General features: G+C 37.4%; 1 protein-coding gene and 3 non-coding genes across 4 annotated transcripts; 1 reads left to right on the forward strand and 3 right to left on the reverse strand.

The window, feature by feature from the left end:
• Nucleotides 1-450: 450 nt before the first annotated feature.
• On the reverse strand, nt 451-544 carry trnai-uau (transfer RNA isoleucine (anticodon UAU)). The gene is made up of 2 exons: nt 507-544; nt 451-486 (listed from the first exon to the last, which is right to left on the reverse strand). It is a non-coding gene; the product is annotated as a tRNA-Ile (tRNA).
• A 1,197-nt stretch (nt 545-1,741) lies between these two features.
• On the forward strand, nt 1,742-1,835 carry trnai-uau (transfer RNA isoleucine (anticodon UAU)). The gene is made up of 2 exons: nt 1,742-1,779; nt 1,800-1,835. It is a non-coding gene; the product is annotated as a tRNA-Ile (tRNA).
• A 1,651-nt stretch (nt 1,836-3,486) lies between these two features.
• trnai-uau (transfer RNA isoleucine (anticodon UAU)) lies at nt 3,487-3,580 on the reverse strand. The gene is made up of 2 exons: nt 3,543-3,580; nt 3,487-3,522 (listed from the first exon to the last, which is right to left on the reverse strand). It is a non-coding gene; the product is annotated as a tRNA-Ile (tRNA).
• Nucleotides 3,581-6,160: 2,580 nt separating this feature from the next.
• malb (mal, T cell differentiation protein b) lies at nt 6,161-12,288 on the reverse strand. Its single transcript, XM_072390641.1, has 4 exons — nt 12,080-12,288; nt 7,358-7,525; nt 7,147-7,266; nt 6,161-6,495 (listed from the first exon to the last, which is right to left on the reverse strand). The coding sequence occupies exons 1-4, from the start codon at nt 12,170-12,172 to the stop codon at nt 6,421-6,423; spliced, it is 456 nt and encodes a 151-aa protein (XP_072246742.1). The 5' UTR covers nt 12,173-12,288; the 3' UTR covers nt 6,161-6,420.
• Nucleotides 12,289-13,164: the final 876 nt, after the last annotated feature.

Here is a 13,164-nt window from a genome sequence, read left to right on the forward strand (position 1 = left end):
TGTTATTTAACTTTAATTTTTTTTCTGATTTATTAGATGATACAGCCTTTATGAGGCCTTAAGGCAACAGTAATGCGGTCGAGTCTGCATGGACGGAGTTGAGAGACCAGAAAAGCCTCTTGCCAAAGCATTTAAGTGAGGCTTGAACTCACAACCTCAATGTTGCTCTGCAGGTTACTGCCTTATCGGTATCACTCACTGTTGAACATAAGTCTCTGGCTGCGATCTAAAATGGGAAAGCTTTTTTAGTACCACTGGAAAAGCACTAACAGACTGCTACAATCTAAGCAAACTGATGCAGGAATGTGTTTTCTAACATGCTTTGCATCTCTTTTCTCTGGTGCTCAATGTACAGCTCAGAGTTAAACTGGTCTCTGGAAAATGTGAACACATGTTGTTATTTACACCATTACCCTGGTGCTAACAACTGGTCTCTCTAAAGATAGTAAATGCTCCAGGTGAGGCTTGAACTCACAACCTCGGCATTGCTCAACAGTGTACTGTTTTATAAGTACCGCGCGCTGACCGATTGCGCCACTGGAGCTTTTCGTAAGTCTAGATTTGGGTATAAGTTACTCTCAATTATTACTCAAATGATCTTGAAGATCAAACACTGGGACTTTCTGGGAGAGGCATGAGAGAGCTGGCCTTCCTGACATTAAACTTACAAAAAAGGTGATTCAAAGAATTGGGAGATATAACCCATCGTGTGGGGAAAATATACATCTGGACTGACTGCTTGCTTGCTGTGCCAAACCCATTCCACCACAGATTGATTAGTCTTAATATATCATGCAGGGGAGGAGATTGACCTCTTATTTTTTCTCCCGCCTTATCACTAATGGCTACATGTGGCTTTTTCTTTAAAAGCAGTCATCCTTTCTGCTACTTTTTGTCATCTGCAGACAGAGAGATTGGGACATAATATCATTCATCTAAAAGATGCTTCAGGTGCAGCTTGAACTCACAGTCTCAGTGTTACTGTCTTATATGTACCTTGTGAGAGCTCACTTCAAATATGTTAGTGTATCTCCTATCCTTCTAATCATCGACATACAGCTAAGATAAAACCATGTTTAAGTAGAGAATGTGTTGTTGAACTCTAGATACAGTGTATTTGTTAGTTTATTAGTTGTCCGTTATCATGCTTTAGACGATGTGGTGTGAAAATTGCTCATCTGTTCACTTATTATGTCTGCAGAGACTGAGCTGAAGTAGTAGTACTTTTTACTAGTTCAGGAATGGTCTAGGTGAAGCTCAAACTTACAACGTCAGCATTAGTTTAATGTCTAGAAAAAGCTTAATTCCACGATCTGAACTGCACTGAGTTTAATCACTGGATAACAAAAGAATTCATCAGATTTCAGTAGTTTAATTCAACACACTGTAGAGTAAAGACAAGGTTGTGCTCCGTCTCCCCCAAAGTTGAAATCAAAATTTGACTGTGGTTTTCAGTATTGTGACACGACTGATTGAACTTCATATCAAATTGTTTATGGAACCAACAAAGCACAGTGTTCTGTGGGTGATTGATACATCTCTGCAACACAATGAACATTCACATGTTTCTCTAAAGGACAGAATTGCTTCAGGTGAGGCTTGAACGCCAACCTCAGTATTGCTCTACAAAGTAACACAATGACCAATTGCACCTCTGGAGCATGCTTTTTTTATAAGTGATACTTCATCAAAATCTGTGAGCAGAAACATATTGTTGAGGGTATTTTATGCAGTTCATGTAGCTCCAGTGGCGCAATCGGTCAGCGCGCGGTACTTATAAGGCAGTACACTGCAGAGCAATGCCGAGGTTGTGAGTTCAAACCTCACCTGGAGCATACCTGGTGCTAAGTTCTTAAAGCTTTAATAATATATACTAGAGCTGTTCATATAACAAACATTGTACAGCTATACAGTTCAGCCCTCTATAGAGATATGGTATTCTTAACAGTTTATAGACAGTGTACGAATCAAATAATGATCAATGATCTTGAACCTTAAAAAGCTTAAGCACTAAACCTCACTTGTGGAAAAAAATGTAAACACTTCAATAGTGTGTTGTGTTTCTCTAAAGGATAAACTTGCTCAAGGTGAGGCATGAACTGATGCTGTCTTATAAGGCTGCTGACTGATTGTGCCACTGGAACTCAGGCACATGCAAACATTTGAATGTGTTGTACTGTATATTTAATTTTCATAGTGCTTACAAGTCAGCGCATTGCTCTTGTGTGTTCTTTCGACAGAAATACTAAAACAACTTAATCTTTGCACTTTGACAGTGAAGCCAACATGAACAATTACCTTCATTTGTACATCTTGATGTGTTCATTCTTCTGCATCACACCTTGAAGCCAAGCAAGCACACCTAGTAAATACTGAGAAAGGCATGGCAGGCATCCACAGTAGGTAAACACACTCCATCCATTAAGATTACAAAGGCTTTGGAGTACAAGTGGTGTGTAGTATTTAGACCAGGCAGGATAAAGGAAATCAACTCCACTATGGCACTACTCATTCAACCAGATTAAATAAATTGTAGAGTAGGACCTTTAAGTAATTGCAGGTAAAATCAGTTAGAAGTTTTTTTTTAAGTTTTTAGTTTGCAGTGGTGCAATCAGTTAGTGCACAGTACTTATTAGACAGTACACTACAGAGCAATGCTGAGATTGTGAGTTCAAGCCTCACCTGGAGCATATCAGGTGTTAAGTTCTTAAAGCTTTATTAATATGTATTAGAGCTGGGCAGATAACAAAACTTTGTACTGTGTGATTAAAAGCCGAATCTGTAAGCTAAGAGCACAGTTCATCTATAGAGATGAGGGTGGATACACGTATTCTTAACATTCTTAAAGAAATGTGGTCCTTTATAATGGGTTCTGTGAGTAAAAACTGATGTTTTATCAACACAAAAGCAAATGTCTGAATAGCATTGCACCAGTATGTATTTTATTGCTCTTTGCTTTTCAGTGTCAGTTTTTGACTCTCACAATTACAGTAATTGAGACAAAGCTTCTGTCTGAGCTGTGATTTATTGCTCTGCCCTATTCTGCAATGACGATTCTGCATTTAAAATGAAAAACATCTAACAGAAATTTATTTCATCAGCTCCTGCAAAGAGCAAAGGATGAATAGACAAACACAAAGAACAGCTGTTCTTTAAGTCCTCTTCCTCCTTGGGGCCATGAATTTGTGTACCAGTATCTATGATGGTCCATTATGTAGTTGTCTAGACATTTCATTCAAAACCACAACAAAAACTTGATGTCTAATGCAAAGTCCAGGATCAACAAAGTACATTGTTATAATTCTCTTGGAGGATCTATTTACACAAACACTCAGCTCATCTTTGACAGATTCTGGTTTGCAAGATGGCAAACACATTTCAGGAATATTTGGCTTGATGTCTTGGGAGCTGTCACAATCTAGATTCCATCTAAAGTTCAGAGCTGGAATATGAAGCAACATCGATGTTCTGCCTTAAGAACAATAATGCTCCAGGTGAGGCTTGAACTCACAACCTCAGCATTGCTCTACAACATACTGTCATATAAGTACTGCGCGCTGACCAATTGCGCCACTGGAGCTTTTCATTAACCTATCATATAGAGTTTAAGTGTGTGATTAAGTTTCTGCTACGTATGAGAAAACACTCGAAGCTGCTCCCATTTCCCTCTGAAATGACACAGCTAACACTGAGAAGATTTCAATGTCATCTTTAAGCTCTTCCCTGACATTGCTTTCCCACAGTTGTTTAAGAGATCTGTCATGGTCTGTGTTTTTGGTTCTGCATTTTATCGTTCTGATTTCTGTCACGTGTTCTCGTTTAATCAATAATGTGGTTGATCGTACTTCTGGTTTTATTATGTCAAGCCTGACCACTTGTGCTTTCTTTTTAGCTTACTTCCTGTTCTTGTTTTACGCCTTAATTTAGCTCATCACCACCACCTGCCCTTCATTAGTCGTTTGCTCCCTCAGTATAAATACACTTAGGTTTCTTTTGCATTTCATTAGATCCTTGTGAATATTCTCTTTGTGATTGCGCACCTCTGTCAGTTGTTCAGTCTGTTGTGTGCTTTCTTTGTACTTTGTTTTCTTATCAATCTTGTTTAGTTTCTTGGTTTTCCTGCCTGACCAGCATCTTTAGTTTATATCAACAAAGACTTGTTTCTTTTTGCCTGTAAGTCTTACAGTTGGGACCCATTTCCTCCTTACACCCGATTTGAATCATGGCAAGAGTAAAAGGACACAGGCAAATATAATATATCAAATCAGAACTTTTTAATCTTGAGAATATATAAAAAAGGCAAAGACTACACAAATTTCATTCAGACCTCTTAAAACAGTCAAATAAACTGTATCATCCTTCCTCTACTCATAATTATAAATCATAAAAAAAACAACATTAGAAGTCAAATTAGAAAATCAGACAGCAAAAGTGGGATCTGTTTAGTTATGAGTAAAGGGCAAATTGCTTTGATAGCAGCTCTAGATATTTAGATTTGGAGTGTATTCAAAGGAACAAGAACAAATGTTTAATTTCGGTCCAATTCACCCAAATCGTCAAAAAAAAAGATAGTTGAGATACTTATTAGTTCGCTGTCTGGAAGCATATCGATGGTGTTGTTTGTTCTCGTTTCCACTTCAAGACTACAGACATTGTTTAGTTTTATTCATGGTGCTGAAAGTTTTTCATACAATCCCATTTCAAGTTTTCTAATTCATATTTTACATCTGCAGATATCAACTACGAAAAATATGTTTTGGTCTTTGAGCTCAGTGGACTGTGCCTTGAAGTTACACAAGAGAAATTGGCAATGTTTTGCTCTTTGGCGCCTCCTACAGGTGTGAGCCCTGCACATGTACATCCATACACATGAATTTGTTGTCACGTTGAAGAGGCCACAAAGACGCCATCAAAAACCACAAAACGATGTAGTGCGGGGCAGGAAATCTGGTTCCATAGGCACTGTAAGGCAGATTCATGCCTAACAAAAGTTAGTGTATTTCAAAATGAGTCGGAGGCACATAGTTTTAGGCTTCACACTCACCTCTAGTGCTGCTTTAAAGGAATTTTTAAACATCTTAAGTCTAACATTTTCTTTATGATCAAGAATTACATGAAAAACACAATGAAACTAGTAAACGCTATGTGCTCATTAAGTATGAACCAATAGCCAGATGCTTATTTAATAATTGTATTCATTCAAATAAGAAATATAAAAATTAGTTAGCAAAGACTATTTATCAAACTGGTCTTAGGTAATAATCTGCAACCATGTTTACTGACTGTACGCGCTGCATATAATTACAATATAATAAATCCAAAATGTACACGATTTTTAAGGTTTTTCTAAATACATTTTCTTAAATTGTGAAATTAAAATAATATGTGTTTGAGTCAGTATGGTTGTAGTGATGTGCAAAGGGTCTTCCTGTGCTTGTGATTGCTGAGTAAAGAGAGTGACCCAGCAAGCAGTTTTCTCCTGTTAAGGAGAAGTATTTACGCTCAGCAAAGCTGATTGTGTGGCTTCATTTTTTCCTCCAAACGTCACAAACGTCACAGTGAACCTTTATTATGTCCCTTTGTTGGAGCCAGAATACCTATAAATGTATAAACTTCACACTGTTAGAATTTACACTCATCAAATGCTGCAGATTATTCTGTCAGAGATCCAGATTGTCTATTGATGATATTTAAGAAAATAAAGAATATTTTTAAAAAAAAATCTCACAGTGAGATCCTGGACCAAAGAACTTGACAACCAACTATAATTTTGCCATGTTTTTGTCACATCTGTCAACTTTCATCTCAGACAGCGAAACCATTTCTTTAGCTGTGTGATACAGTATCTTTCATTCCATACTCTCTTTACTAATGATAATACATGCACCATGTTGGAAATAATAATAACAATAATAACAACTCCTTCAGATACAACAGGGCCTTTATAATAATAAAGATATCTTTAATGATCAATGGCTCTCAAAAATATGTGGTTCAATAAAATATAGCTTTTGGATAATAGAATCACAGCACTTTTACCTAACTGATTTTTCTTTAATTATGTACAATAATATTTGCTTCCAGCATGAAATTTCTATATTGAAACTCTTTTTTATTGGCTAATTTCTGCCTGCTCTAAATGTTACGGCTCATAAACATAAACAAAACAGGAAGCAAAAGCATCAATATGAGCGCAGTCATGTGACGTAGGTTTGTGTTACAGCTATACGATGAAATTGCAAATGAGAAAAGACCAACTGAGTGGATATAAGAATGATGAGTTCTAAATCTGACCAAGTTGTTGTTGCTTGTGGGTCTTTCCATCACACTTCCGCACAGACGCTGACATAAACAAGAACACTTAGGCCCACCGATGCACAGACTCTGCACAGATTCTCTTGCACGTCTGTAATTTACTCTTCAGAAATGTTTCCATCGGATGGCGGAGAGGATGGCATGGATGAAGTAAAGCAATGTGGCGGTGAAAGCAAACACCTGAGACACACAAACAAAAATGAGCACAAAGCATAAACGTAGAACTCCAGCATCAGAGTCTGTGATGTCAGAAACACTCTCACTGCTATCTGTCACGGTGTGTTTAACATAACGGGACAAAGAAAATACAGATATTTTGTCCCTTTCCACCACTGTCATGTGGCTATAAACCAAGCTCCTGATTAACTGAGCAAATCAAGTGGGCGCTGAGAAGAACAAGATGTTATTTATTTAGTCGTAATAAAAGAAGGATCGTTTATCACCTTCATAGAATCTAACCGTTTTTCCAACCTCTGGCCATGCGTTAAAGGATAATGCCCCACAAGACATGCACAACCAAGAATTAATGGATACTGTGAGGCCAGGTTGCCTCAATGTTAAGTTAATTTATTCCTTATTAAGGGCACTTCAACATGCATTATGTTGAGGAAAAAAGTTGAGGCCATTACTTTATGTTTTTCAATAATTTCCAAGTTAATATGTAGTTTTTCACAAGCTATAACTTTGTGTTTGAGTAATATATGAAACTACTGCTTCTGTCTCATAAGATTCTGATGTAACAGAGACATTAGGAAACTTTGTTAACACCTATAAACAAGAGATTTTCTTTTATCTCACAGACCACTTCAGCTCAGTTTATTAGTTACTCACCACGGCAGCGATATCAATCCGGTAGATTCTGAGATCACTTTTCAATGAGATTGTGATGAAAGCCAAGCTCACCCCTGCACTGAGGTAGAACAGCACTGCCAAGCTATGGTAAACAAAGTCCTGCACACACAGAAAAAATGTTACAACACTGGATAAAGCCTATCATCCTCTCTTTTAGTTTGATCCAGTGTTATCAATTTTTTTCTCTTACAGCAGCAGCCCAGCCAGAACTGCTGTTATGACACCCAGCACCAAAGATGATCATCCAGAGGAAGGTCATGACGAAGCAGAAGATGGAGACGAACATCACCCATCCCAGAGGGTTTGGTGGATTAACGTGGGTCGACGCTACAAGGATCCACACCAAACCCCCAAACACCTACAAGCAAGAATTGCAGAGATCCAATTAAAATGTCTGAAATTTATGACATTCGTTTATACAGAGTCTCTTTAAACTTGACTTTATGGCTATTGAGACCAACTTTTCGATATGATTGCATGTAATTTCAACAGGTTTATGATCGAGAACATGTATTTGTGTTTGTTCAGCTGAGTATTGGGACAGCAGAGCCTCTAAACAGCAACAGTTTTCATGCTGTGTCTAACATTTGCTTTTCTTGTATTAAATGATATATCATTTATATATATATATATCATTTATATATATATATATCATTTAGATATATATATATATCAGATAAATCATATTTGAATTATCTAAATATAAATAAATATATAATATTTAAATCACCCTAAAGTAAACTGGTGTTAAAAGGAGAAATCATTAAAGAGAACATACAGATATTTGAGAATGAATACCAGAGTCTATGTGAATGTGTAAACATGTCTCAAAACTGAGCAGCTTCTAACTAGGTCAGGTGTAAAAACGCTTCTCAATTTCCTTTTTATTTTTCCATCTCTACTCTTTTCTATTCATTGCTCCACTTTGTATAAACCAAATCAATGATTCAGCAACAGTGGACTACCATCCTGTAGAAATGAAATCCTACCTGAAACATTTTTTTGTTGTATTACACCTTTCAGCTCTTCAGTCTCCAAGTGACTTTTTTTTCAAAAATCTAAACAGTGATGAAAACTTTGTTTTTCTATTATGAAGCTAGCAAACAGACTTATCAAGGTTTCAGTTACTTTTACTGTTTAGGCACCCTCCATTGCCATTATTTTGATTTGGACAGGCCCATGTTGTAAATAAAACATTGCCTGGGAGCGGATCACTTTACACAACTAGGCAGGTTAAAGTCATACTGTCATAAACGTACAGGTTTCACATTTACTGTGAGCTTCCATTTGAACAACTTACTTGTCTAAAACCCTTTCAAGCTACTATAAATGAGTTACTATCAGTACAATAAACTTTTACACAGAACAAACCCCAGTGAATAAACAAAACTGAAATCTTATCACACCCATGAAATATATGAAAAGATTTTTTAAAAAGTTGAGTGAAACACACAGTCGCCAAATGACAAATCAGCTGCAACAAAGGTGCAATCTCTCTAACTGTTGACTAAACAAACACTTCTGCATGGGTAGGGTTTAGATTGCCAGGTTACCAAAGTGTTAACAATGTCCGTTTTTACTTAACTCCTTGAAATTCTTTGTTTAAACTGTGTCATACTCAAATGATTACTATCAAAAGATTCTTTTTTTTAAAAGTGTATAATGACCGCCTAACCCTATCATTATTTTAGACATTTACAGTAGTGGAGTCGTACTTGATGCAGTGTCAAAGTTTAACAACCATCCCTTGGTACAGAACTAGCTGTTAAGGAGAATTCATGTTTGAAACAAAACTAGATCTGCCTGTCGCTTAGCACAGCAAAGAAATTCTATTATTTTTCAATCTGACAAGTAGCAAAATCATTGCTATTGAACATCTCAGTAACAGCACTCTACATGTTGAGGGATGAGACATGCGTGACATGCAGCTCATGTGGATGCTTTAATCTACTAATATGGCAGCTCAAATGAAAATCATGATGCTGTGAAACCAGCTTTAGACCAGTTTCCATATTTGAAATAGTTAGCCCATGTGCTCTTAGGTGACATTCATTTCAGAACAAACTGCTGTCATTCAAAACACTAAAAGATAATATTTTCACTCAATTTGTAAGTGGGACAGTGAACATTTAAAGGCCTGAGATAAGGAATGGTGGCCTTGTTTGATACAGTCTTCAGTTACTTAAAAATCATAGAGAGGGGATTTACCAACACAGTTTTGGCATTAAAAATTACTGCTGACATTTAATGACAAAGAGGTGAAGCGCCTAGCCCTGTTGCATATGTGTATTTATGGGAGTTTCCATTTCAGAGTGCAAAGTTTTGGAGAGGAGAGAATTCAAATGGATCATAATAATAATAATTATAGTATAACCGGAAAAAACAAACACAGATGCGCAAGTGTTGCTCAGTGTTGGCAGGAGAGGCGGCTGTGTAAAAGTAGGGATTCTCCTACTGAAATGAAGTAAGAATGCCAGAAGAAGATGTTTGTAGAATGGCTGCCTTACTAACTAACTGAAGGAAATGACAGAATGTTTCACTACAAGGAGTCATGTTTTTTGTCCGTTCTAGTTTGTTCTGTTTTAGTAGGCACACAACATATCTGGGCCTTTATCTTCCACATTTTTGTCTGCATTGCACCCGAGTGCAGAGAGGTACAATCTTACCAAATGGGAACAACACAACAATGAAGGTTTATATTTACATGCCTTAATTTTCTGAAATAATGTCCACGCTGTTTGCAGATACCCAAGGGCTAGACAGTAGGCTGCAGAAATAGCAAGCTGGAAGGTAAATCCAAAGACTTTTCCTTTTTCCAATATTTGGCATTTAATAAAGCTTCCTCACTTATGTGTCCTGTCTGATCCTGAAGCATTAAATTGACTAATTATATATAAGTAAATATATGAATAACTGAAACCATCATCCTGCCAAAATCCTGAAGGAGAGCTATACTGCTTTTAAACAAGTTGATGTCAGTCTTACCATCAAAATGGCTCAAAATACCACACCAATTCCTCATCCTGCCATACTTAAAATAACCCTGATGTTTTTAGCCCTGTCCTAAACGGGCTGTTTTAGTGTATTCAGTGTTAAAACCGACTGAGCTGCTGCAAGCCATCCCACACTCAGTAAGTGGGCCACAGACGCACAGAACACCACGGGACATTCAGTGGACATGAACACAAATGAGTGAGTGAAACAAAAAGACTATGGCCCTTCCAACTTTCTAAGATAATAATCCTAAATTGTCATATTATGTGTAAATACAGCTGGAATATAGCTGCAATTTGGTTGTATTGAAATACATGAGCACAGACAGAGAAAAGCAAACAGATGGCAATGTAATTTCCCCACTGTTGTGAGGACATTGCCATGAAAATAAAAGGCATGCAGCGGGTCTACAGTTCTTCAGATGCAAAGTTAACGCTCTCATGCTAGTACTTGCAGCCAACCACAGAACATTTAATGTGTCGTGCTTGATAAGGCAAAGGTCCCAGATTGGGCCAACACGCCAGAGCTCAATGGGTTCCCACATTTTCAGATAAAGTAAGCTTCAGTATCAGTTTCCACTGAAGGCGAGGGCTGATGGAAAGTTTCGTATGTACTCGTAAGTGCTATGTGCTGGAGTTATGGCCAGTAAATATTATTTAGAGTTTGTTAGGTAAGTGACATTATATCAAGATACTGCAAGTGCACAAACCGTCTCTAACTTGTTTTGGCAGTGAGCGTCGGACTTTGTTCGTCCTCACATTAACAAACTCTCATATACGAGGTTTTGGGAGTCAGTTTATCTTTTTCATCTCATGTGATGTGGATTTTAAAAATTTTAGTTTCTTACCTTTTTCTGTCATTTAGGGAGGAATATGCTTGATTGATCATCACCACAGTGTCAGATTTCTCAGCTTGCAGCAAGGGATTTAATTAGTTTTTATCATGAATCATCTAAATAAAGTTAGTTAGTATCATATGTAGACTGGCATCAGTTCTTCATTTCTCAGACAATAATTAACGAAGAGTCAAAGAAGATTAAAGGTGAACAGGGCATTAAAAGACCTGGCTGTCCTACTCTTCGTAACAGCTATGAATTCTAAACGCATGGAAATATTCAAAATAGGATGCTTCTAGAAACTAGGATACTAGGAACAGGACAAATGCATCTTCTCTTAGATTTTGTGTGTGGAATTTTGCCCCTTATTGTCCATTGATGTTACCACAGGACAAAGTTTATGAAAGACTTGACGGGGAGAAGAAAAGTTGACCGCATTCTTTCTTCAATAAGAAACAGAGACACAATATGAGGGAAATATGAGAGGTGAACAGAAGAAGCTGCACCTCCCACATGAGGACTATATGCTTCACTGTCTCCCCTTCCACCACGCATGACACATTTAATAAAGATTATCTTACACTACCATATTTATTGGATTCAAGTAACACATTTTAGTCCCTAAATAATGGAAGCAGAATTCTTTTATGTGGATGTATTTAGATTTGTAAAGATGTTTTTGGTGTAAAATACATTTTTGTTCACTTTTCAAATATACAGCAGAGACCCTAAACAGCAACAGTTTTCATGCTGTGTCCACCATTTGCGTTTCTTATATGAAATGATTATCTTCAAATTCAGTTTCGTTTATCATAAGGAATGGATGACTTGTTTTATTCATGCCTTTTGGACAAAACGCAAAACTAACTGACTAACTGATTGCTGTCATACCTGTGGCTGTTCATATTAATTTGATTAAAATAAAGAATAGAAAATAAAATTGTAACTGACAAGTTTAAAAAACATATTCATGATCCAAAGAATTCCTCTATAAATATATATAAATAAATATAAATGAATAATAAATATAAATAAATAAACTCAAATGAATACTCCCTTGTCTTCTGTTATTTCCCCACTCACCAGCTCGGGCAGGTACAATATATCCGGGGCCGTTGTGCATATCCCTTTCCCGCTGGGCAGGCTCCCCATAGACTGAGCAGTAGTTGCAGCCATCTCTACCTGTAGTCCCGAGTCAACAGCTAGTGCACAACCTGCCCTCTCCTTTAAACTAACGGCGCACCAGCAGGTGTAACTGACCCTTATAGAAGAGCCAGGTTAGCAGACAGACCCTGCTATTGTGGGTGAGAGATACCTTCCCACAACAGCTCATTGCTCTGGAACAAACCAGACACACCCTTTTTCTTACAGCACCCCAGGCTGACTGGGGTTGAATGTGAGCTGGTGGCCTGTAACAGGCTTTTCCAACAACAAGAGGAGGAATCTTGTAGCCTCAGGCTACAGTGAATGCTGATCAGCTTAAATATGGTTATTGTTGCAGTTGGGTAAAGAAAAAGTTCCTCATCAGCTTTTGTATTGTGATTTTGTATGTTTGTATTTGTTAGCATATCAGCAATATTCAGACTGGATTCCCAACTGGACAAAGCAGGCAAATGCCCAGGATCCAGGGAGGTTAGGATTTTCATCTCTGATAGAAATGTTAATTTGCACATCTGGAAAAGTAACACCAACACTGACAGATATATACAGATTATAGAGCAACATATGCTCCAATCCAGGATCATGCTTAAGGCCAAAATACATTCTTTTTACATCACGACTGACTGTCAGCTTTGTGCAGACCATTTTTTACACTTCATATGCAGTTCCACTTTTGACCACTAAAGGCAACATTGTCTTCAAATGTGATCAAAGGTGTTTTGGCCCGCCTGAGCAACCACTCATGGGGTTATATTTGGGAGGAAAGCAGCCTCACCACAGTAAAAGTGGATTAATTTTTTCATTCATTTCATGTGCAATAATCAAAAATAAATCAGAGGACCTGCAAATAAAATTTTTCAGGCAGCTAATCTGCTAATTTGACTCCGAAACACATGGGTTTACCACTCAATTAATTCAATTCTGATGCTGTGCCAGCTATTCATCTGGGTGACGCTGTTAGTAGAAGCAGGTGTGTTTGTCAGCTGGTTAATTTCTTTTTAATGTGT

Source organism: Leuresthes tenuis, unplaced genomic scaffold (genome assembly GCF_036924035.1).
Source record: "Leuresthes tenuis unplaced genomic scaffold, fLeuTen1.0.hap1 SCAF_8, whole genome shotgun sequence".
NCBI lineage: Eukaryota > Metazoa > Chordata > Actinopteri > Atheriniformes > Atherinopsidae > Leuresthes > Leuresthes tenuis.